The sequence below is a fragment of the Polypterus senegalus genome, chromosome 3 (assembly GCF_016835505.1).
Source record: "Polypterus senegalus isolate Bchr_013 chromosome 3, ASM1683550v1, whole genome shotgun sequence".
NCBI classification, from domain to species: Eukaryota; Metazoa; Chordata; class Cladistia; order Polypteriformes; family Polypteridae; genus Polypterus; species Polypterus senegalus.
In genome coordinates this window covers 261,418,419-261,444,824 of record NC_053156.1, presented here as the reverse complement: position 1 = coordinate 261,444,824, position 26,406 = coordinate 261,418,419, and the positions used below count along the sequence as shown (strand labels likewise).

The 26,406-nt window shown below is 41.1% G+C and overlaps 1 protein-coding gene across 3 annotated transcripts in view; it reads right to left on the bottom strand.

Moving 5' to 3' along the window:
- The window catches only part of trim54 (tripartite motif containing 54), a 131,661-nt gene that overhangs the window by 80,708 nt on the left and 24,547 nt on the right, over nucleotides 1–26,406 (bottom strand). For all 3 annotated transcript variants that reach the window (XM_039749005.1, XM_039749006.1, XM_039749008.1), the window contains exon 3: nucleotides 9,249–9,420. In XM_039749005.1, the coding sequence (XP_039604939.1) occupies nucleotides 9,249–9,420 (172 nt within the window). The remainder of the gene's footprint in view (nucleotides 1–9,248; nucleotides 9,421–26,406) is intronic.

Below are 26,406 nucleotides of genomic sequence, written 5' to 3'. Positions count from 1 at the left end.
GGTTAAAATACTGAATTTCTAACATTTAATTAAACAATATACCTCGAGCTTTGACAAACAATATTCCAACTTTGTGTGATTATAAGTTTGGCTAGGTTTGACTGTCTGGACTTTTATGGAAAGCTCACAATGGACACTACATATACTTATAAAAAAAGAAAAAAGAAACTAACTCGCCACGGTCTCTATATGCACTGTCTGAAAAACAATTTAAAGCTGATCAACAGATTTTATGAAACAAGGACACAGTTAAGTGTAACCAAGAGAAGGCCAAAATAAAAGAAATCAAAGAAACGATAAGAGATGAGGCCACAAACATTTTTATAGAATGCTCCAGCTAGAAACAATATGGGAAAGTGGAGAACCTGCTTGTAACCAATGTTTAGTGGAAGAATATTGAGATACTTGCACAACTTTTCTACACAAAACATTAGATAAAGTTACAAACAGGCAGCACACTCTGGCATAGCACCATGTCTACACTTTTCTCTCAGGCCACACCATCAGCCTTTTTACCAAAACAAGCCACCTGAAAGTGAATTCAGCTGAAAAGGTCTGCTCAATGTGCAAACCAACACCAGAGTGACGATCTTTCTATTTTAAAACGTTAATCCAGATTTAAAATGTTGTGTTCCATTGTCCTTTCATCATTGATTTTGGTTAAGACAGAAAAGTGTGGCTGTTAGATGTGGGTATGACCAAAAATATAATTTCTTAGGCAGCATAAACCCCATGAACAGTACACTATGTGGCCTTTTACCACTGATCGAGTTTCACTGTCTGCCTAACAAAAGATTATTTTTTCCCAATATATCGCCTATCCAAGCTTTTATTACAAGAGGATGGAAGGAGGAACTTTCAGCCCAATAGGTATGTAATCTGAATAGCATGAAATATACCAATATACTGTACGTAATAAATAGAAAATCCTGCAAAGGATTTTCAAGGTAGTACATGGAACAGTCGTCAGCACTGCTGTGTGCTGTTTGTATATTCTCCATTTTTCTGAGTGGTTTCTTCTTTGGATACTACAGTTCTCCCCATAAATTCAAAAAATATAAATTTTAAGTTAATTGCTGCTTCTAAATTAGCCCTACATGAGCGTATGCATGTGTATAACCTACAACTCAACCAGATTTGGGCCCTGCTTGCACCTGGTGTTGCCTGAAAAGGCTTTAGACTTCTGTGACCCTAAATTGGAATGAAGGAATACAGCACTCCACTCAAAAATGACAGAACTCTTGAATAATGAACAAGGGGAAGAGACGATGTCTTCAATTCTCCATGAATGCATTTCCTTTGACTGCACATCTCTGATTTTCCAGAATTATTTTATTAAACAAAAATTTTAACAAAATATCCCTACATTTTCTCCATTGTGAGCAATACATTTGGTGGCTTTCCATTCAAGTTAGATAGATAGATTAGATAGATAGATAGATTAGATAGATTAGATAGATTAGATACTTTATTAATCCCAAGGGGAAATTCACTTACTCCAGCAGCAGCATACTGATAAATAACAATAGTAAATTAAAGAGTGATAACAATGCAGGTATAACAGACAGTAACTTAGTATAATGTTAACGTTTACCCCTCAAAGTGGAACTTAAGAGTCGCATAGTCTTCTGTCTGGAGATGATCCTGACAGGAGCCTGCTCAGCGCCCGTCGCTCCACCACAGATGTCAAACTGTTCAGCTCTGTGCCTACGATAGAGCCTGCCTTCCTCACCAGTTTGTCCAGGTGTGAGGCCTCCTTCTTCTTTATGCTGCCTCCCCTGCACACCACCGCATAGAAGAGGGCACTCACCACAACCGTCTGGTAGAACATCTGCAGCATCTTATTGCAGATGTTGAAAGACCCCAGCCGTGAAGTATAGTCGGCTCTGTCCTCTCTTGCACAGAGCATCAGTATTGGCAGTCCAGTCCAATTTATCATCCAGCTGCACTCCCAGGTATTTATAGGTCTGCACCCTCTGCACAGTCTCCTCTGATAATCATGGGGTCCAGGAGGGGCCTGGGCCTCTTAAATTCCACCACCAGCTCCTTGGTTTTGCTGGTGTTCAGTTGTAGGTGGTTTGAGTCACACCATTTAACTAAGTCCATGATTAGCTTCCTATACTCCTCTTCCTGCCCACTCCTGATGCAGCCCATGATAGCAGTGTCATCGGCAAGCTTTTGCACGTGGCAGGACTCCGAGTTGTATTGGAAGTCCGATGTATATAGGCTGAACAGGACCAGAAAAATTACAGTCCCCTGCGGCGCTCCTGTGTTGCCCACCACAATGTCAGACCTGCAGCTCCACGATACATGCCACCAGGTGTGAATCTACTCTCATCTCTGTCAGCTTGTCCCTAAGGAGCAGAGGTTGGATGGTGTTTAAGGCACTAGAGAAGTCCAGAAACATAATTCTTATAGCACCACTGCCTCTGTCCATTGGGAGAGGGATCGGTGTAGCATATAGATGATGGCATCCTCGCTCCCACATTCTCCTGGTATGCGAACTGCAGAGGGTCGAGGGCGTGGCGGAACTGTGGCTCTGGTGGTGAAGCAGCAGCCGCTCCATGGTCTTCATCACATGTGACGTCAGAGTGACAGGCCAGAAGTCATTCAGCTCACCAGGACATGATACCTCTGGGACTGGGGTGATACAAGATGTTTTCCAAAGCCTCGGGACTCTCCCCTGTTCCAGGCTCAGGTTGAAGATGCACTGTAGAAGACTCCGCAGCTCCAGGGCACAGGCCTTCAGCAGTTGTGGTGATACTCCATCTGGACCCACTGCTTTGCTGGCACGAAGTCTCCTCAGGTCTCTGCTCACCTGCGCTGCTGTAATTGTGGGTGGGGATGTCTCTCCTATGTTGGTATCAGCAGAAGGATGGGTGGAAGATGCAGTACTCCAAGGTGAGAGTGGGTTAGGGTATTCAGATTAAGTGAAATGAGTAATGTGAAATTTGTTCCTCTCTGTCTTTACATTGTTTGCTGTGGTCCAGTGTTGATTTCCATAGATGCCCATTCTATCAGGAAGTTTATTATCTCGATTCATCTTCTTCTTCTTTTGGCTGCTCCCACTAGGGGTCGCCACAGTGGATCATCTTCTTCCATATCTTTCTTGTTCTGTTACACCCATCACCTGCATGTCCTCTTGATTCATAAATAAGATTAAAAAATGTTCTTGGCCTTCACTACAAACCACATCTGGCAGCGTTTCTCAGCCACTGGGTCGTGACACACTTCTGGGTCTCGAGTTGCTATATTTATAATGGTACTGGGTTATGGTGGGTCGTGAGTGGGTCAGGCAGTGGATCACGCCTGGTTGCTGCTCTGACAATCCCACTTCTCCCTGCACTCGGACATTTATTTTCAAATTCGATTTAAGAAAGTGAACGATGCTCTGATGTTCGTAATTAATTCATCAAAGGAGGACCCTGTCCCTTGGTGGGCCGCAAAGACACTTACATGGGAAAAAGTGAGACGAGACACCAGTAAGACTGAAAAATACTAGCAGGAAGTAAGTAACATATAACAAATATCATTTTGGAGTGGAGTATTTCTATGGGGATGTTTAAGACTGAAATGTATGTTATGCTATTGTTCCTGCAGGATGGGACTTTTGAAGAAGCTAATACACACTAGATGGATGATCCCCTATACCTGTCTCATGATAAGCTACTGCCAAATAGCACTCTATGCTTGTAAATAAATGTACGGGAAAATTTCACTTAGTCAGATTACTGCAACCATGCGTAAACAACTACGTGAATTAATTTATCACCAATCTTATTAGCAGTAATAACCTGAAAAAAAATACTAGGCATCTTAAGAACCCCAAATTTACCAGCCCTTTTAATTCTTGCAAGGGAAAAGACTGAAATCCATTTTTCGTTGTATATTGTGTGTTGTAGTAGGCAGGAAGTTGGGTGCGGTTGTACCGCCTAACTTACACCCATACACCCAAATTTGGGACAGGCCTTCTGAACTTGTGTGATATGCAGAGTTAAGAAACAAGGCAATATTTTTATCCAAAGAAAATTGACAGGGAAGGTAATGATTGGAAAAAGAATTGCCATATTAATCATTCTTTCATTTATTTTCCAAATCTGTTTTACACCATTAGGAGGCCCCGTCAATTCTGGAAGCCATGGAGTCACACCATTATAAGGCCCTCTGATGAGCACACACAAACTCATAACAGGCCGATGTATCGCCAGCCATCAGCCTAACCTGCCCGCCATTAGGACATACTGTAGTATTAAACCAGAATACCCAAAGAAAATGCAGACAATGTGCAACTTCTACTCAGTGCTGCTGTCTCTCATCTCTGTAAAGACCCCAGCTACCACTTCACCATGACCCCCAAAATGAACGCTCAGTTCCGGAGCCATGAGGGAGACCAAATGGCTAAATGGTCTGAATTGTTCTGTCCCCTCAGTTTTGCACTTTATTAGTGCTCAGATACGTAACTACACAGATAATTACGAAGTGTGATCAAAAAATACGATGATTGTTTTAAAAAAGAAACGTTTATTGCAATAAAAGATTTACGATTACTAGTCACCCTCAAAATACTCTCCTCCACTTTGAATGCACTTATTTCAACACTCCTGCGACTATGCGTAGCAGTTCTGGAAGTTTTCTTTCAAGAGTGTCTTTAGTTGGGCTCTCATGGCTGCCTGAATGTCCTCAATGGATTGAAATCGTTTGCCTTTCATGGTCAATAAGGTGGATGCGGACACAGCATAATGTTTATATTTGACATAAATTGTCGTACTGGAAGGGATGTGTGACAAGGAGCGTTGTCATGATGAAGAATGAAATCATTTCAACATTTTCCTCAGTTATTGATGTTGAAGGACGTCCTCATCTTTTCTCATCTTCAACCGAGTCAGATCCATTACAAAATCGATCAAACCTCTTGTAAACGGTCTTAATTGTCGGTGCAGTGCCCCATAAACCGATTTTAACATTTGATGGGTTTCCTGAGCTTTTTGCAATTTGAAACAAAATTTCATGTTAATGTATTGCTCGATATCCATTATTAACGACAAACTTGAAAAACACACTTGAACTCAACAGTGGCTCACAAACGACTGACAATGTCAAACAAATTGAAACTTGTTACAAACTAGACTCTAGGATGGATACGAGGTGTGGCAGAAAAGTAATGAGACTGGCAACATTGCAAGCGATCTGGCAACGCTGCGCTGTTGTCCTTGATAGAGCACGTGTATCAGTACCCTCCCATAGCTCAGTGCGAGTTTCAACTCCTTCCGTTAACTACGTGATTTTTGTGACTGCTATTAGCGAAGTTGTGTTTTGGTTGTGCGTCACACAAAATGGAACAGCAGAATTTGGAGCAACGTTGTGCCATTAAACGGCAAGTGTGACGTTTGAAAAGTTAAAACAGGCCTATGGGGAACATTCTTTATCCCGAGCTCAAGTTTTTCGCTGGCACAAATCATTTTGGAAGGCAGAAAACACGTTGAAGATGAACACCATTCAGGGAGGACTTCGAAAACCAATGAAAACATCGAACGTGTGAACACTCTTGTGAGATCAGACCGTCGTTTAACATTAAGAATGTTGAGTGAACAATTAAATTTGAACAGATTTACTGTTCATCAAATTTTGACTGAACATTTGCACATGCGAAAGGTCTGTGCCAAAATGGTGCCGAAAAACTGCCCTCTCCATAACAGAATTTTTGACCTCAAAAGGCATTCCTGTGGTTCCCCAGCCCCCTTATTCACCTGACCTCAGTCCGTTTGACTTTTTCTTTTTTCCTAAACTGAAAAATGTCCTCAAAGGACGTCATTTGGACTTTAGAAAACATCCAAAAGAGTGTAACGGACATGATGAAGACCATACCGGTTGAAGACTTCCAGCGCTGCTACCAACAGTGGGAACAACGTCTCCATCGGTGTGTAGCTGCCCAAGGGAACTACTTTGAAGGGGATAACATTGATGTTTGAAAAAAATAAAAACTTTGGTAAATAAAAATCAGTCTCATTACTTTTCTGCCACACCTCGTATGTCAGAACCTGCATTGAATTGTTGGATGGTGCTCTGCATCGACATTCACCGTACTTTTTGATCACACCTCATAAGTCAAACGTCAGTAGAGTGTAAACATTCAGCCGTCTTGTTCACTCTGACTTTGTTCCATATTGAAATGCTACAAGTGGGAAACAAAGTAGTAGCCTTCTTTGTTTATAATCATGTGTGGTCATTTCTCAACTTTCGTGTTTCAGTTATATGAAAAAGTGCATTGCTGGGGATTTTATTTTCATTGCATTGTTTCTGTAGTAGGTGAGCCGAGCTTCCTAACTACAGTATTTGTGGATGTTCCACATACAGCACGTTTATCTTGTATTATCATTATTAAATATGCTGTCCTGAGAATTTACGGATCTGCTAAATTAAGACTGAAGTAACATAAGTTATTAATTGCATAATGAATTATAAATCTTATTGATTTTACAATACCAAATTTTAGCAGTGAGTATTCATATCTTCACTGTTTATTGGGAATGAAAAAAGGAAAGACTCCATTTTAACTGACAAATCACCAGTCCCTGGCACCAGCACTGCTAACATGGCTGGCTGTAACTGATGCAATCCCAGCATCCCGGGTTTCTTTCAGGATCACCAAATGTGGCCTTTGTAACATTTGTGTCTTACTGAACAGCTATTGTACCTTTTACAGGGAACTGAAGGTAATACTCACAATAAAGCCAATGCAAAACACTTATTGATAATTCATTATATGAGAGGAGCCTCCCATAAATCTAAAGGAGAATAACAAAGAGTAGAGCTCTCTTTTATTGGCAGCTTCCAGAGTGGGGTAAAAAATAAGTGAGGATTACAACTTGCCACAGGGATTTTGTTCATTGTAAAAAAACTTCAATTTCCTAAATTACTACCATTAACTTTCACGGAATCACTATTAGTAATCAATCTTACAGATAACGATGGAATCTCTAAATCCTTTCCAAACCTGCAATACAGATTTGTTCAAGCAAGGCTTGAGAACTATCTTAATTTTGCAATCACAGTTAAGGGCTGGTTAGCCATTGTTGAAGTAATTCATCATTCTTGTATGTGAGCTATATATGAATGAGCACAATTTGAAATCACATGCCATATACACCACTGCAAGCTTGGAATGACTAAAATTGACCCATAAGACCCCACCAAGCAGCAGACTCTCTCAGCCACTGAATGATCACTTTTATAGTTTGACACAATGGGCGGCAGTAGGCCCAACATATTTTCTCCACTGATTCCATGATACCACAGGGGCTTTCCACACCTGACAAGTGATAAAGAAACATTGGTTAGGAGACAAGCCCAGCTGTGTGCCATAGTTAAATAAAATGAAGTTATGTATTATAATGTAGGACTATTTATTATGGCGTTGGAGAGTGAGAAATGCAATTAAGACATTTCACTTTATTATGTACACATGAGAATACATCTACTACGTCTACTCCAGTCAATGTCATCATGCTGTCAGTCTATCAAATTTTAGTGACTCTTCCATAAATTCTTTGCTTGAAACTTACAGAGTTATAAAAAATAAGCATATACAACAAAATGTTTTTTTTTCTTTTTTAACATACAGTTGTACTCATGAGTTTACATATTTTGGCAGAATTTATAAGATGTGTACCGTACTTTAAAGAAAAGATGACTGATAAGGCAAAAGACATTTCATTTACTTTTAATGGAATCTATATGAAACTAAAATAGACTGGCACAACCATTAAACATCCATCCATTATCCGACCCGCTATATCCTAACTACAGGGTCACGGGGGTCTGCTGGAGCCAATCCCAGCCAACACAGGGCACAAGGCAGGAAACAAACCCCAGGCATGGCGCCAGCCCACCGCAGGGCACACACACACACACCAAGCACACACTAGGGACAATTTAGAATCGCCAGTCATCCTAACCTGCATGTCTTTGGACTGTGGGAGGAAACCGGAGCGCCCGGAGGAAACCCACGGTGAGAACATGCAAACTCCATGCAGGGAGGAGGTCTCCCCGAGACTACCCACTGTGCCACCGTGCTGCCCACCATTAGATTAACATAATGTAATTTTAAAAAATGAAAATTTGACTTTGTAATAATACAATACATAAAAAATGAACAGATATGCCACTTATATCTGTGGAAAAAGTAGGTGCCCCCGTGGCTCTAATTGCTGGTATTGGACCCTCTGGCAGAAAAAGCCTCAAGTAGGCATCTCCTAGAACTGTCTGCTGTCTCTGACAATGACTGGGAGAAAGATTTTCCCCCTTATCCAAGCTGAATTATTTCAGCTGTGCAATGTTTTAGGGGTGTCTTGCATGCACTGACCTTTTCTAATTCCCCCCACAGTAACTCATTGGAATTTAGGTCCAGGGTTTCACTTGGCCAGAATCCTCCATTTCTTTCTTTTCAGTGTTTCTTGTTTGATTTACTGTTATATTTTTAAGGTCATTTTAATTTAATCTACTTTCGGTTGGGCTTCAAACTTCTGACAGATGGTGTCACATTATCCTGAAGTACCCTCTGGTACAATGAAGACTTTAAAGCGTAAAGCAGGAACCTGTGAGTGACATGGAGGTCTTTGTTTATCCCTTTGCAATTGACCATAAGGGCAACAAACTGAATGCAAATGTAGAAATGCAATTAATGTTAATTTGTGTAGCAGATATCAGTAGGTTCTTAAGTATGGCAGTGAGTAAAACAAAGTTTGTTTAGTTGGAGATTTAGCCGAGGCTGGCATCACAGCTCCAGATGTCCCCCACAGGGGAAACAAAGATAAAGATGCGTCTTAAATATAAAGATGTTGCCTTAAAAGCAGCATTCAAGTATCTTCTTTTGGCATTCACTGCATTATCAATAATCAATAAAGTAAGTATGGCTGATATGTAATTTTGTATATTCCTCAGGGGCCAAGTTTTAGCACTGATAAGGTAAACCTGGTCAGTATGCCTCATCAGAAAAAAAATAACATTAAGAAAGAGCTTTATTATACCTTGGCAATGAACGTGAAACACAATGTTTTAACAATACAGAAAATCAGCACAGTTAAACAACGTTGAGAATAGCTCCTTTCATATTACCCATTCATTTTTTGTTCAGAATTACTCATTTGTGCATTTCAATGTTATGAAATTTTTCTGGGGAGCAAAGGAAATTACTCATGCTAAAGGTGAAAGGGCTTATTAGACTTCCAACCAGTCAGTAGGACTCATACCTTTTGTCGCTTGTATATGTTTTGTAGGGGAGCAACTTCGCAGTCCTTGTGAGCCCCAAACACTTTGCACATGGAACAGGTGGGAACTTCACAGGTCAGGCAGTAGATGTTGATTTTTTCGTCTTCATGCTCCTCGCACATCAGATGTTGCTCAGACTTGGTGAGGATTGGCCTACAGGTAATGAAAGCAGCTGAGGTGAGCAATCCAACTTGACAGAGGCATGGGAGAAGACAACATCACACCCGGTAATTAACTGTACAGAATACAAGCATACACTAAACAGCATTTTAAATGATTCCATGATACCATCAAGCCTAAGCAAAAAAAATCAGCTAAAGCAAGAAATCTGCACAATACCACCGTGCAAAGCATCCAGAAAGGCATCTTTGAAACAGGTAATGACTAAAATGTATTCCCTTTTTGGCCAAAGTGAGAAATGCAAACTTGGCTTATTTTGAAGATCAAAACATCTAGTAAGTTTCAATTAAGCTAACACTTGACTTTCAATGCACGTTTAAAACTCTACTTAAATGAAGTAAGATTAAAACGTTTTTTGTTGACATGTGCAAACTAAAAAGACCCCCTAATCAGTTATCGCTCTGGCCTCTGCCCTGACACTCTCACCAGTTTCATGTGCTCCTTGTCTCTGAATGTGCCAACCTGTTAGGCTAAACTGGTCTCTCAGTGCTCAGGGCCCAGAAGAAGAAATGAACCAAAATTTAAGCATAGTATTTTGACTGTGCTCAAGCATTGTGTCTTCTAACCTCTGCAAAAAAACATTTGCATTAGAATTATGTGCAGGTATTTGGATTATTTCCTTGTGCCTTAGCAATAAAAACTTTGATTGCCACGATGTTCACATGCTGAAGCTTCTTTTGCTGGATGCACAAATTTGAAAGCCTCTTACAAAACATAACTAAAATTCACAGCTTTTTGCATTCTCAGAAATACTTTTCACTTAAATAGGGCGCAGTTGTTAAGATTGTGGCTTGGCTTCATGTTCGTAGATGTATTAAGTCCTTGACACCGTAACATTTAAAAAGACAGTCAGAATTTTGAACTTTGTTCAACAACACACCAAGCAATAGGGTTGTAAAACATTCTTCCTTTTAGGATGTCATTGTACATCAGCCTCATATAGCACATTATGTTACGCTGTGAGACCCAGATTGCCCACAGCGGTCATGCTCCTCTTGAACCCAGGACATTGGTAATCATGAAACCAAGATGAAATATGATGAATGAGGACACACAACAATAAAATGTGTTTCCCATTACCAGGACGTCATTCCAGGTCCCTTTAGCTCAGCCCACCACATCTCCCATCTGCCACCTCCATTGGTCATCACACACCCGAACTGCTCCACTGGTGCTGTTTGCTGTGGCCACATACACACTGCACTGGTTATGGTGATTGCTGGAGTTCTGGAACTGCCGCCTCACTCTGCATCTGTAGCTCTCCCAGGCCTTTGTCCTCACACTGGATGCCACCACATGTCGGATCCTCCTGTCTCCATGTAAAGTCCCAGCATCCTCTCTCTGTATTCATCTGCTTTCATTTGTTTGCTCAACAGACTTGAACCTGCTGCTCCCCAGAAACTCTGTGCCCACCATCGACACTACTTTTTTCAAACTGTTTAACAGCACTGACACCACATGCCCTCTGATCTTCACAAATACCTCCTCACTGTCCTCATTAACAGCAATCATCATCTCATTTTTCATCTTTTCCTGATCAGGCTCCTTTCAACCAATTGTGGGTGCAGGTGGGCTCTACCTAATGACCCATGGAACACCAATGAGGTAACTGGTTGGGGTGGCTCCACCTTCATGTGCAAACACTCACAGCCAGTTTCCTCATTTGCAATTCTAGGGCTGCCCAGCTTTGCATCCACAGGCTCCTACACCCACTGAGCTGGAGCACACTTGCACAAAAATACACAAACATGGACCAATGTCTCACTTCACCACATATACACACACAGATGATTTCAAAATAATAGATGACCAATGTCACACAAGTGAGCATGGAAGGCAGTAAAGGGGCTCAACTAATGGTAAGAAGTTGATTCAGATGGTGATTATGGATACTAATCTCTCCTCTTCCATTGCTGCAGATCCCCGAAAAACACCTCAATACAAACCAGGTTCCACTTCCACCTCTGGACCACACCTACCAACTGACCTGACTTCCGCCTAACCCCACTGGACCCTCCTCTTCCTGTCCTCAGCATATAAAGCCAACCACTTGCCTCCCACAGTCCGGTCTCAGACTTTATTGATTACTCTTATAGCAAAACATCATTAAGAAGACACTTACAGTTAATATACGGGGTGGACCCCAAATCTTTTTTTTGTGTTTCTTTTGTGTTCTTTCCACACCCATATAATACACTAGAAGTATTGCACTTTAAGATTAATGATCAAAGATGCAGTACTGTCGTGTATGCTTCCATAAACACTAACTCACTCCCACTGCACATATGCATTGTTAATTCATTCCTTAAATCTATGAAAATTAGATCTCGGAACCTTGTAGTAAGCTCAATTAGTGCTTTTAGGATGATTTTTGTGAGACTGGGAACTTTCATAACATCTGTTTAGCAGTGTTTTACCAGTTATATGAACTGCAGAAAACTAAAATGGTCCTCTGTATGAAGAAAAACATTTTCACATTAGTGTGAAATTTACCCTCCACCCAAATGGGTGTCCCCGTTTTCTTGTTTTAGAACTAATTTTAAAATAAACACGACAGCTTTGGATCCTCTGTACAAACTTCCTTCAGAATTTTCAACGCTTCACTTGTGCCACCTCTTAATCTACCTTTGCTTAAACTGTAAAGGCTCATCTCCATTGATCTTTCCTCAGAACTCGCACTTTGCAGCCTAGGCAGTCTTCTCTGGACCTTCTCTAGCGTCGCTATTTCTTTTTAAGACTCCCAAATGTGTTATATAACTTAATTCTAACTTAATCTAACTTGTATTCTATACATCAGGCTACTTACCTAAACATTATAGTAGCCTAGTTACTGTAAATACTCGCGAATGAGTTCTCCCAAGGATAAGTCGGGACTTGATTTTACCATATAATTTCTGGTATTTTATAACGTCGGTCGTATAAATCGAATGCAGAAAACTCACGCTACTGGACCAAGGGATTATGATATGCTAGCACCCACCTGAGAGAGTAACCACAGAGCACATTGCCTTTTTTTCTATGTGTGTATGGCAATGCGCTGTATCAGCGTGTGCTCCTAACCTCGCTCTCTCTCTGTTGTGCCTACGTGACCACACGGTAATACCAGAACTATTCGAAGCAACGTTTGCACTGATTTGTGTTTTTTGTATCTCACACCCTCATACACCTTTATTGTAAGTGCGTCCCTTATCTATAATGTAGTATTCAATCAGAAGTAAAAATGAAATGAAAATAAAAATGTTGAAGTAGTGAAAGAAATTGGTGACTGCATGGCTGCAATAAAATTTGATGCGTCTGAGAAACTGATGTTAGATTGGAGGAGGCAAGAAGATGTAAAAAAAAATTATATATATATACAGTGGAACCTCGGTTTGCGAGCATAATTCGTTCCAGAAACGTGCTCGCAGTCCAAAGCACTCGTATATCAAAGTGAATTTCCCCATAAGAAATAATGGAAACTCGGATGATTCGTTCTACAACCCAAAACTATTCATATAAAAATGATTAATACAAAATATAAAGTAAATATACATAAAACAAATTTACCTTTGAAAAGAATTATGGCTGGTGTGAGTGAGTTTCTAAACTCTTGTGGGATTCCACTCAACGGGATGACACACATTAAAGAGCGTCCCAAAGCAATCGCAGTATCCCAGCGCTGTAGCAGTTCGCCGTATAAGCGTATCCAAAAAGATCGTGGACATGCTATAAGCTACTGCCGTCAATGGGTGATACAAGGAACATTATAAAGATCCCGCTACAATAAATAACAGCGCTGTTGCTGTTTCAAGCTGAATAAAGCTGGTGGTGGTAAAGTACTGAGACTCAGCTTTGTGTTTTGGGGCACAAGACAGGGACTCGCACTTCACAGCACACACACACACACACAGTTACAATGCTGTAGTAAACAGTATACGCTTGTGCGGATGTTGACTATATGAGTGAGGCACGCAGACTCAGACGGAGAATAGGAGACGATTGCCCTCAAGAGAAGAGAGAGAGAGAGACGTGAGAGAGAAGAACCATCAGCTCAGTTGTGATCACATGACGCTCAGCAGACAAAGTGTATCCATACTACTCGTATTGCAAGGCATCGCTCATTTATCAAGTCAAAATTTATTAAAAAATTTAGCTCGTCTTGAAAAAAACTCGTAAACCAAGTTACTCGCAAACTGAGGTTCCACTGTATAAGTGTTGCATTGTTGAATGGGTGGCATATAAGTCGACTTATACGTGAGTATATATGGTAATTATTTCCATTAACCGTCATTAGGGGTATGTTCAAGGCTTCAGACCTCCCATTATGTATTCACATTTAACATTTTTCCCTTACATAAAAAAATTAATCTCCCACAAATCTGCCCAAGTTCCACTGTAATGGCTCAGCTGATTCTCCATGAACCACCCTTACATTTTGTTTTATCTGCAAACTTAAACATATGGTTATTTATATTCTTATTAAGATCATTTATGTACTCTATATGGTTTGATATGTTTTGATAGTATATAAAAAAAAACAGCATGAGGTGCAGTGCCCACCATCACTGGGATATAGAAAGATGTGCAAGCTGTAAATACCGGCAGAGCCATCTTAACAACATCATAGGCCTCCTGGGAAAAGTAGTGTGCTGGGGTCCCTGTTTTGACAGCAAAAAAGAAACATACATAGGCATCAGAAACATCGTGGGCCCCTGTGCCCTGGGTCTCCATGAAGAAAGTTATTGACCACCCTTCTTTCTTCTACAGAGTAATGCTGATTTTTATATTGCATGTGTGGCACACGCTGCTCTGCAACTGTGTGTTTGTTCATAGAGAGGTCTGCTCTCACCAGCTCTATGGTCTGCTCTCACCAGTCCTGTTCTCCATACTTGGGCCCGTGTAACTACCAGCTCTCGCCTAACCCATAGGGATGCCTGCATGCAATGCACTAAATCAGGGGTGAGCAATGTCGGTCCTGGAGAGTCGTAGTGGCTGCAGGTTTTTGTTCCAGCCCAGTTTCTTAATGAGAAGTAAATTATTGCTGATGACGCACTTATTGCTCAAGTGACATTTTAGTAGTCTCTCTTGTTAAGGTTCTCCACCCTTAATTGCTTATTTCAATCTTAAACTGCTGCATGCAGTGTTTTAATGGCTCCTTACTAGCAATTACATGTAAAAGACAAAGAAGCCAGCAGTTCTCCAGCTAGCTTTTTTCCAGTTACATCTGTGTGTATGTTCATCATGCACTGTTTGATTTAATAAAACACTTAATAGAAAAATTTGACAGACTGAAAATTATCCGTTTTAGGTTTCAAATCATTTGGACGATATCCTTGGAAAGGAAAAAATCTACGATATAAGAGCCTTACATTGCGTAGATTAACAAGCCATAAAATTAAATAAGGTCTGAAATTGGCAAGGATTGGTTTTTAATTAAGCAGTTGGGTTGGAATGAAAACCTGCAGCCATTGCAGCCCACCAGGACTGACATTGCCCACCCCTGCACCAAATCAATGAAGAAACTGTCAAGTCAGCTACAGAAGAGCAGCTGAACAAGGAAGAGAAGCCATTTAATTCGAGGTGTCATGGAAAAGTAGAGCATCTAAGGGTACGGGAGGGAATGGCAACATGGAGGAGGTCAGACAGATATGGAGGGGCAAGGATGTGGATAGCCTTAAAAGTTAGTAGGAGAATATTGAATTGAATTCGGAACTGAACTGGAAGCCAATGAAGCTGCTGCAAAACGGGAGTGATATGGTGATTAGAGGGGGTTCTAGTAATGATGCAGGCAGCTGAATTCTGGACCAGTTGAAGCTTATAAAGAGATTTGTGAGAAAGACCAAAGAAAAGGGAACTGCAATAATCCAGAACAAGGCTATAAAAAAGGATAGCAGAGGTGTGGGGAGTGACGGAGGGGTGAATATGATTAATGTTACGCAGGTGGAAATATGAAGACCGGGAGATGTTAATGATGTGGGACTGAAAGGATAAAGTACTGTCAAGGATGACACCCAGACTCTTAACGTGTGGGGAAGGGGAGGCAGAGGAATTATCAATAGCAAATAAAAAGTGATCAGTTTTGGATAATGTTGATTTTGTACCAATGAGGAGAACCTCAGTTTTGTCACTATTTAATAAATATTTAATAATATTTAAATAGGGGAAAACACTACCTAGAAGTAGATATTGTCGTGTGTGCACATAGGGGACAGCTTAAGGGCTCTAGTAAAGGTAATACCCGGCCGCTCCAGGGGATGGCACTGTATACTCATGTCCCTTCTCTTTCTTCCTCTGCAGACCACATCATCGACGGCTTTACCACCATTGACATCACTTCCGCTGTCCGTCCGCCTGGAGCTCCCTCTTCCTGCTAAAAGTCCACAAAGCCAGAAGATCTGCCACCTTGGAGCAGTCAAGACTTAGACTCACATCCGAGAAGATGTTTTTTTGTTCCTTTCTCAACGTTTAATGTGTTTATTTTCATTTCAATTATGCTGGGTTTGCCTAGAGGTGCTCCAAACCTTTATGTTGTCTTGTCTATTCTCTTACAAGATCTAAATGAAGTATAGCAGCTCAATTTATAAAATACAGTTCCTTACTCCTAACACTCTAGCTGAGCCATTTCTGTGCTTCCATGCTCTTGTCCCACTCACGTCCATGAATTATGCATTTTATCTTCAAAAACAGAATTTTTTTGTTATTTTCTATTTTTTTTCTCTCTTTTATATTGAAGGTTTAAAATATTATTTAACAGTTTCACTATTTTTCCCAGGATTATTGAATTCACAGAATGTTATGTTACTTTCACAGTTTTTTGGTGATTTATTTTTTTATTATTATAATCAAGCACCTAGAAGTGTTTTGCAGAGCACTGCTTCTGCTGAGTTAGGCCAAGTTTTCCAATGCTGTCTGCCTTGAAGATGAGTGCCATCTGGTGGTTTTATGTGAAACATCACATGCATGATGAATCAGTAACCCATAATCTGAGGGAGGTTTAATAATAAGAAACAAATCAAACAAAAAAAATATTTGTCTTACATTTGTATTATATGTTTTGCTTTATCAGACTGGAAAGAAAAAGAGTGAGTGGATGTAAAAGTGCCCTGACATGCCAGAGTAGAGTAGAGGAAACTGAAAGGTTATCCATTTTTGACATGTTTCCACCCAGTTCCATTCATTCATCTTTATTCTCATTCAGACAATCCAAATATTTATCCCAGTTCATACTTGTGTGCGGCGTGGCAGCGTCAAGCACAGGTCAAGAAGCAGATCTGAATGAGGCCTCAAAATACTTCCCTGTATCCCTACATACAGTACTTCAGTGAAACTCTGCAATCCAATTGAGAGTCAGGTGGGGTCTGAGTGTTCCCAGCAACCCCTGGGACAACATGACCTATAATAGATGAGGTGCCAGCGTACTCCGGGGCCTCAAATCTGTTTTTTTTCCTCCATCTACTCTATGTACATTTCTCTCAGTCCCAAAAATACCCAGTTCAGGGTTGCAGGGAGAACCAATTCTGGATGAGGAGACAAATATCCAAATCACATTTTCAGTTCAAGCTACAAAATCTTCTTGGTTTAATGTGATTAAGAATGGGAATGTCGGTGTTCCATACAGTTTTAGTTATAGCAAGAAGATTTTATCTCTTATTAACTTACAGGGGGTGAAAGGCTATACCACTGTCTATGGCAATGAAAGAAAATTATATTCTATTCAAATTAAGCAAACACTAATATGAATTTAACTTAAAACATTAACTTTCTAAGACTGGCGTGTACATTTCCGGCCCCTAATTCTTTATGCAGGGGAAGAGACAATTACTACAGTTTACTTCATTAAGAGCCACAAACTATATTTTTACATTAACTATTGTTTTCAAATCACTAGCAATAACACTGCGAACAACAATTTAAAAAGTCTTATTTCAGACATTGACAGTTTATTCCCAGGTCTGTCCAGGGTGCTGGTTTTGGTCTGCACACAAACTCTTCTGAATGCACCTTTGACATCTGGCATTGTCTTGATGATTCGCCACATTACTTAGGAATTGCGGGTGCATCATCATCTACAATTAGAACAATGTCCCCATGATCAAAATTTCTTCTTGGTGCTAGCCATTTCTGACACTCTTGAATACTCTTTAGACCATCTTTTCCAAACCAAAACGGCCTATGTATTGAACGTGCGTCCAGCACCTTCATTTTAAGAAAGGAGCCCAGGAGGCATGTCGGGCTGTGTCTTCAGTAACAGCAAGTGATTGGGTGCGAGTGCCTCCAAATCATTTGGGTCGTCTGATGTCTTTGTGAGGCGTCTGTTATTGATGATTGATACAACTTCACACATCACAGTTGAGACTTTCATTGTCAAGAGTTTGTTGGTTAAGTATTGAATTTAGAATCTTTCTTATGCTTCTGAGTGGTCTCTCCCATACTCCACCTTGATGAGAGACTAATAATGGTGGATTGAAAATCCATTTGTTTTCTTTCTTCATCATAGCGTTGCTGATTTTTTTTCTTGGTCAACATTTTGAATTGCTTCATGTAGCTCTATTTCTGTTCCAATAAAGTTTGTTCCATTATCTGAGCGTATGCTTTGAACTTGTCCTGTTCTGCATAAAGACTTTCAATGCACATTCATCACTGGCCCCTGTAAAGTCCCTTTCGTGGTTTCCCCTTCAGTTGATGTTGCCCCACTAGCTATAACTTTAGGTGTTGTTCCATCCTCTTTTTTGATGTGCAAGATATCTGGGTGTTGCAAAAAACCTGAATTTCCCCCGTTTGAGACAGCAAAAACATAAGCCTTTAGGTTTCAAAAAATCAATTCTATCTTTATGTAGCAGTTCTTTTGACTTTACTACATCCACCAAGTGTATGCTGGCCATTGCAGAATACACAAGACTTTTTAAATGCACAGAGAGCAGTAACAGTCTTTTTGACCGAGGTTTCTCTAATCCTCTTTTCAGCAGCATCGGACAATACTTGTAGTGAATGTACCTCCCAATCTCTGGCCACACTTCCAAAGAGACCTACCCTTTTCAATCTTTGTGCTAACTTGTGGAGCCTTTCCATAAAACAGGATGCATTACCATCTTAGCCTGTCGATGTAAAAAGGAAGTTAGATCGTCAATATCTGCCCCTCTGTCTTCTCTCTCTTCAAGTTTACACAGATAAGTTGTGTATCACCACTTGTAAAGCGTAGAGGAGATTTAAGATTATGGTACGGATGTTTTGATTGTTGTTGACGGCTTCCTATTTTGGCCTCGCTGTTCATACAGGTGTTAAGAAAGGTTGCATAGTCTCTTACGGCTAAACTATCATTCAGCATTATTTTAGGCCATTTCAATACTTTTTCCAAGTAAGCATGTACGGTAATTTATTTATTTTTATAGAGGATGCCAGGGACGCTCCCAGCCTTAGCCCGACCCGAACACACTCACAAACAGAGACAAAATAAAGCACACTGGGAACTAACAACAATTAAAGAATAGAATGAAATCAAATAATACCACCCCAGTACCCCTACGGCGATATTACATTAAACACAAAAACACAACTCCACACAGCAAAGTCCATGGAATACCACACCGGATGTAATGAGAGATGACAAAAGTAAGTCCAGAGATCTGTATGTTGTAAGGGAATGAAAAAACAGTCCTACCGGTAGACACTGTAAGGGTGAAGATGGATGGATGGTTCAGAGGCACTCCTATACTTGTGGGAAAGCCGTGAATCCACAATCAGTCCTCAGCACCCAGGTAGAGAGACAATCCAGACCCCAACAACGAATACAATCCAAGACATACCAACTAAATATGGCTTAATTGACAGAAAGGCAATCCGACAGGTAAAAGAATCACAAAATACAAGAAAAAAACACTTTTTCTTTCCCTTGGACACCTGCCCTCCTTTTAAACCCTCTGACCACCTCCTCTGCAGGGACCGCTGGGAGATGCAGTTTTAATTCATAGTAGCACTGCTACAAGCATCAGCTATGAATGTTTGGCCAGTCGCTTTCTGGCTTTTGCGTAGCCTTGACTTGGTGGTAGCCGCGCACAGCCCTTAACCAATTCCAGGCAGGATCTCTTGTAAATTGAATTAGATAATCTAACTTATTGTGAAGGTTCTCTTACACATCCCCTACAGCGTGATCAAAGGCTCTAATAAAGCCAATGGGTCACCTGCGAATAAAGGGACCTGGCTGTTTAGTACTTCACCACGCAGTGCAGGAGGTGCAGAAGCAGGAGCTTCCTTTCGTTGGGCTAACGTTTTAGCCATTTCAGTGACAGCAACTGTTGGTTGTTCCTTGCCATTGTGTGGCCCAGTCTGTCATATGGCAGTCAGTTTCTTCTCTTATTTTTGTCGATGGCACCATTGAAAGTCAAGGTTCATAAAGATACTGTAGGTGTCCCAGATTCCTCGAGCGCCATAAGGTCCCTCTGTCCTGGTCAAATCCAGACCATTTGATGAAACATAAAAGTTCTGTCTGGAGAGCAGACATCAGTGCAGTGAATCCAATGAAAATCGATTCCAAATGAAATGTCGGTCGGGAAATGCACACTTCAAAAGTTCGTTCAGGAGGTGGCACGTGACTTTTTCAACAAAAACCCCAGAGAATTCTTGTCAAGCATCACATTTGTTCTTTTTCAGTCTTCTGTTTTGGGAGCACCATTTTTTCTTCTTGGAATTTTCAATTTTATTCGAACTCATAAGAATTGAACAGCTTCTTCCAAGGAAGGATACGTCAAACTGATACAAGATTTAGAAAATCCCACACTTCCATCAGTAATCCACTCAGGGACTGCCGGGATGCATCACCTTTCATGCAGAACTGAACACAACATGGAAACCAGCCCTGGACAGGACAGCAGGCCATCACTGAGGACACATACACTCATTTACACTGGGCCACTTAAGAGTCGCCAATTAGCCTAAAGTGTACATTAAAGTAAAACCCATCACTGATGCACAGTAAGCCATTATTATGGCATCCTTGGCATCACGCTTTCAGAAGAAGAGTTGTATTTTTCAGGAAAAGTGACCACATCTTGACATGCATCAATACTGAGGAGCGGCAGCCATGAAATGTTATAGCACAAAAGACAGTTGTCACAGAAAAGAGGAAATACTAGGAATTAGGAACATTATCAGTCAGTCATTATCCAACCCGCTATATCCTAACACAGGGCCACATGGGTCTGCTGGAGTCAATTTTTAAAGCTAAGTATTGCTTCCATGGCAATGACCATTTCTTCATTTAAATTTATTTAAAGTTGCTTTGTGCCAAGGGTCAGATGCCACAGCAGTGAACCAGGTAGCATCTGGGATGTTGAACCATCTGTGCACAGCATACAGTAGCAGCCCCTTGTCTTGAAGGTAACTTTAACACAATGAAAGCACTCAGTTCATCTGTTAACCGTTTATAGATATCCAATATGCAAACGATTCAGAAGTACTACATCTGAGCCACCGTTAAGGTGTGTATTAATCGGATTTACGTATTTCAGTACAGAAGCCTATCCAAGTCCCAACTTTGAATGAACTCCCAGTCCATTCTAGGATACAAGAGGCAGAGTTCTGAAGATAATTTGATTGCAAACAGGAAACCAAATGAAGGGACCCATGTGTTCATTGCCATTGAATCAAGTCAGGACCCTTTGCAGCTTCTTCTGTCACTGCTGGGATATTCTCAGGGAACTTGGGTGCTCACTCACCCCCTACACAATATTTAGTGATTGATATTGCTTAAAGACTTCATTGGTGATCTACATTCTCGTTATATTGAAGTTTACTACAAAACTTATTCTCTAAGGAGGTTTTAAATTCCAAAGATGTGCATTTTCAATTATTGGAGACTCATAAATGAAACAGTGTGAGTGAGTGTGAGTGTGCCCTGCAATGGATTGCTGCCCCATCCAAGGCCGGTTTCTGTTTTTATTAAGCTAGGTTTGGCACCAGCTTTCAGCAACCCTACACTTTCACTTAAAGGTCTGTCATTTACTTTGAAAATGATGTTTTCTCAAGCTTAGGAACTTCTCAAAGTTTAAGGAGTATTATGTGCATTTTCCCCATGAGAATGATGCACTGTTTTAAGATCGTCTTCAATTAATTCAAAATGCCTCAGCCATTTCAAGTTAAATGTAAGCACGCTTTAGAATCGGCTCTCCAATTTCCGGCTGCACAACAAAGATCACGAATGAGAGGAAAATGCCTATTAAATTTTCAGAGTCTAAAGGGTAAAGAAGGGCATGCTGTGCTGGTGTTGGCCACCCCCTCTGTTGACACTGCTGATTGCTGCTCTCACCTTTATCAGCCAATGTGAAATAATGACAGAGTGACATTTTACTGATGTCAGTATCTTCCCAATCAGCCAGAGTTAGTGTATTGATGAAATGAGACATTCTACCACAGGTTTTAAATTTGACATCCACCATCACTTAATGCCATCCATCAGTATTAGAACAGAATTGGCACAATGGTATAAAGGAATGATTGGATGACCAGTGACTCTGGAACATAATTGTTAATTTTAGCCCCATGTTTCAATTCCTTTCTTATGTAAATTACTGTTTTAATACTCAAACCAATGGTCTAGTAGAGAGGTTTAATGAGACCCTCAAACAAATGCTACTGTATGTAAGGTGGTCAGTGAGGATGAAAGGAACTGGGATCATCCTTTTTGCATATCGAGAAGTCCCACAAGCCTTTGTGGGGTTCTCTCCATTTGAATTATTGTATGGACGACAGCCCTAGGGCATATTGGACATTTTAAAAGAAGGTTATGAGGAGGAGGCCCTCCCCTCCACAAATATATTAGAGTATATCGCATGGTTACATGATAGATTTGCAAAGATTTGCCCCATTCTAAAATCCCACATGGAGAAGGTGCAAGCAGCTCAGGTCCGCTGTTATAATTGCAGCTCGTCTCAGCAGGAATTCTGCCTGGGAGATCGGCTCATGGTACTTGTTCGCACCACCTACTGTAAATTACTTGCACATTGGCAAAGCCTGTATGAAGTTAACGAGAGAATGGGGCTTATCAATTATTTGGTGAAACAACCAAATCGCTGGCCAAGCAGTCAGGTATATCATGTGAACTTTTTGAAACTGTGGAAGGACAGGGAACCAGACCCCTCCTCTTGACAGCCCAGTTTACTCTTTGCTCATAAACTAGACCTTAACTTTGGCCCTAATTTGAACACCCAATAGCGACAGGAGCTGGAAATAGCTATCCTGTCTGTCCCTGGAGTGCTGAGTGAGAAATCCAGAGGGACCACCCTCTTTGCACATGACATTGTGACTGAGCCCAGGGTGATCATTCGAGAACACCCATATCGACTTCCTGAGGCAAAAAGAGCAGAAGTGGATTCGAAGATCAAGCGTATGCTGGAACTAGGTGTTATAGAGGACAGTCATAGTCCCTGGTCCAGCCCTGTTGTCTTGGTCAAAATGCCTGACAAGAGTTGGAGGTTTTTCAATGGCTTCTGACACTTAACCAAGTCTCCCAATTCAACGTCTATCCAATGCCACCAGTGGACAACCACCTCAAGTGACTAGGACAGGCTATATTATTGACCACTCTTGACATGACAAAGGGGTATTGGCAGGTTCCTTTAATAGACTCTGCAAAGGCTAAGACTGTGTTTAGCACCCTAGCAGTCACTGGAAGCCTTTGGATTAACTCTAAGAAATGTTTCTTTGGGTTAAAAGAAGCCAAATATTTAGGCAACCTAGTGGGGCAGGGTACGGTATGACCAAAATCTTCCAAAATAAATGTCATATTGACCAAGTGACAAGTCCAAGCCTTTCTTGGCTTAGCGGGTTAGTACTGTAGGTTTGTACCCCAGTTTTCCAAGAGAGTGGCGCTCTTGACTAATCTGACAAATTAGCTAACGCAGAAACTTAAAGAAGGCCCTCAGCACCAATCTTAAAGGCTCCTAACTTTTCTTTGCCTTTCATCGTATAGACGGATGCTTCGGACACAGGTTTTGGTGCCATGCTGAGCCAAAGCGTCAATGGTGTTGAACAACGCATCATGTTCATATCACACACATGCACATGGGAGGCAGCTAAAGGGCTCAAAAGAAGGTGATTCCATGCCAAACCAAGGGATGGCAGAGTGTGCTAATCATTTCTCTTTTGTCCCTGCTGACCAAACACAGGAAAATCTGCATGGGCTCGATGATGGAACTTCCGGTTCTGGGACCAATGATGTTACTTCCGGCCCCTGTCCAGATGACATCATTTCCCCTGCCTGACTTTAAAAGCTGCCATATTCCTTCTGTCAATCAGTTCTGTTTTGGACTTACATCTGTAACAACCTCGCATTTATCTTTTTTGTTTTGCCTATTTTTGCAGCCATACTCCAAGTATATGGGACCAAACATTTTTCTGTGTCAAGGTGTATTCTTTCCATAGAAGTTACGGTAGCTCCAGACAGTCAAGGAATAAAATATAAAATGTAGCACACACTACACATGCCTTGAAAAGATTTGTTCTTTAATGTCAGTGAATTAGTACGTTTGTTTAGAGACCAAGACAAGTACAAAAGAACTAGTTTGTTCATTCACTGCACAACACTAATGGCCAGGGATAAATAGGAAATTCAAAAATATCAAAAACAAAAAGTATTTGCCCTAAGCACTAAAACACTTTCCAAGTCAAAAATGCTTACTAATGCACTTTTATTCTGAAAGTTGCTTTTTTTATTCTAGATCTTAAACACCATGTTTGGTTACCCTAAATCCAAAATCATGGACTTCAAAAGAAGCACACCACCACTTTATATACTTGTGGGAAATGACACTGGAACACACAACTTCCTGGTGTCAAAATGCAGCACTTTTAAAAACTAAATGGTTGTTGAGACCAAAAAAATAACATAAAATCATGTTTTTTTTGTATCAGAATTAATAACATACCTACCATGGTAGGCTCCTTGAAGGAAGGTTAGGAGCACGTGCAGATACAGCGCATTGCCACACCCACCACATTACAAATCAACTCAGGTTCCCCAAATTTGGACCCGAGTGCAGTCATGCAACAGGTGACACCTCAGCACCACATTAGTTCAAATGGAGTGGAACAGCATGAGGTTTTTTTATTGTGGCTGGAGTGCCAATTCTGACAACAACCCCTCAGGTTTTCACCTGCAGGTTGGTGGGCCTACATGTAGGGCTGGATGCAGATTAACATTATACCCAGGACGAAGCAATTGCAGGTCAAGGGCCTTACTCAAGGGCCCAACGGAGCAGAGTCACTTCGGTTGTTTACAGGATTTGAACCGGCAACCTTTAGATTACCAGTGGAGACCCCTACCTCAGAGCCACCACTCCGCCCTGTGGGAAACAGCCCGGTCACAGACAGGCAGACACCGATAGTTCACCCAACACACGTTTATTATACATACAATTTACACAAGTGAAGCACACACAACCAAATACTCCCCCAAAGTCCAGGCCTTCTTTCACAATGCCCTTATTCAGGTCCGCCTCCACTTCTCTCCTCCGAGCTCCGTCTTTCTCTACTCCCGACTCCAGCCATCGAATGGAGCGAGGTGGCCCCTTTTATCCTCATCCAGATGAGCTCCAGGTGCCTCCCAATAACCTTCCGCCGGCTGTGCAACTGGAAGCACTCCAGGTGTCCCTGGTCTTCTTCCCCCCAGCACTTGCGGCTGTGGGAGAAGTGCTGAGGGCCAGGGCTCCTCAGGCATACGGGCGCACCCTGGCACTGACCACGGGCACATATAGGGTTGAGCTTCTAAGCTCTGCTCCCGTGATCCCCAAAGCCACCAGGGTAGTCACCACCTTGTGGTCTGGAGGAGGCGTAAGCCCTCCTCCGGTCCTTCCGGGCATTCCGGCTGGGTGCCACCCCCAGCTGCTTGCCACAGCCTATAGGCTACTTGGATGACCCTTTAATATAAACAGCAGTGGAGAATCATGATCTACATTATTCCCACATTTCTATAACAGTTACTGAATGCTAGGGTGTGTTTTTAAAATATTTGCTCACAGTTTTGAAATAAAGAAATTGTTCTTTAATACACTTGTATCACACGCATGGCAGTGCAATGCTGTCGTCTGTTTTCTGTATCAGTCTCAGTACAGTGTGTATCATCAAGTTGTCTCATAAATAAAGCTAAAATAGATAGATAGATAGAGATAGACAGATAGATAGATAATCTTTATTTATATGAGCTATTTTTCATGTCTGTACATTCTGTTTCACTTCCTGCACATCTGTAATAAAATATATTTCTTGCTGTTTACAGACGATATTTTGAAACCTGCTGCAGTGTCCTCGTCTGTGGATTAACTGAGAAGATGCATTACACTCCCCTCAGATTACACAAGTTGTTATTGTCACCGAACAGTTGATGCTGTGCTGGATGACTATGAACGTTGGTAGACCGTTGTTAAAAAAAAAAACCAAACACCTACATTTAAAGTGCTACTGAAAAGCTGATTCTAAGAAAGAGAAGACCACTGACAGGCATCAAAAAGGGGTGCATAACTTCCTAAAATGGCTGTCCCAACTGGGAAACATCGATTGTACATCTTCCTGTCTCACTCGAGTGGATTCTGGTACTCAAACTTAATTTTTTTTTTTACACATTTTGTCATGTTGCTGCTTGATGCTAAAATCAATTATATTAATTTTTTCAAGCAACATTCCACAACCCAGAATGACAAATTGAAAATAAAAGTTTAGACATTTTTGAAAATTTACATAAAAAAAAAACCTGAAATATTACATTTACACAAGTACTGTACACAGACTCTTTACTCAGTACATCATTGAAACACCTTTGGCAGCAATTTCAGCCAGGAGACTTCTTGGGTTTGACACAACAAGCTTTGCACGCTCTGCCTTAGGGATTTTCAGCCATTCTCCTCTGCAGATCATCTCAAGCTGCATCCTGTTGAATGAAGACTGTTGGTGGACAGCTTTATTCAGGTCTCTCCGGTGATGTTAGTTGGGTTC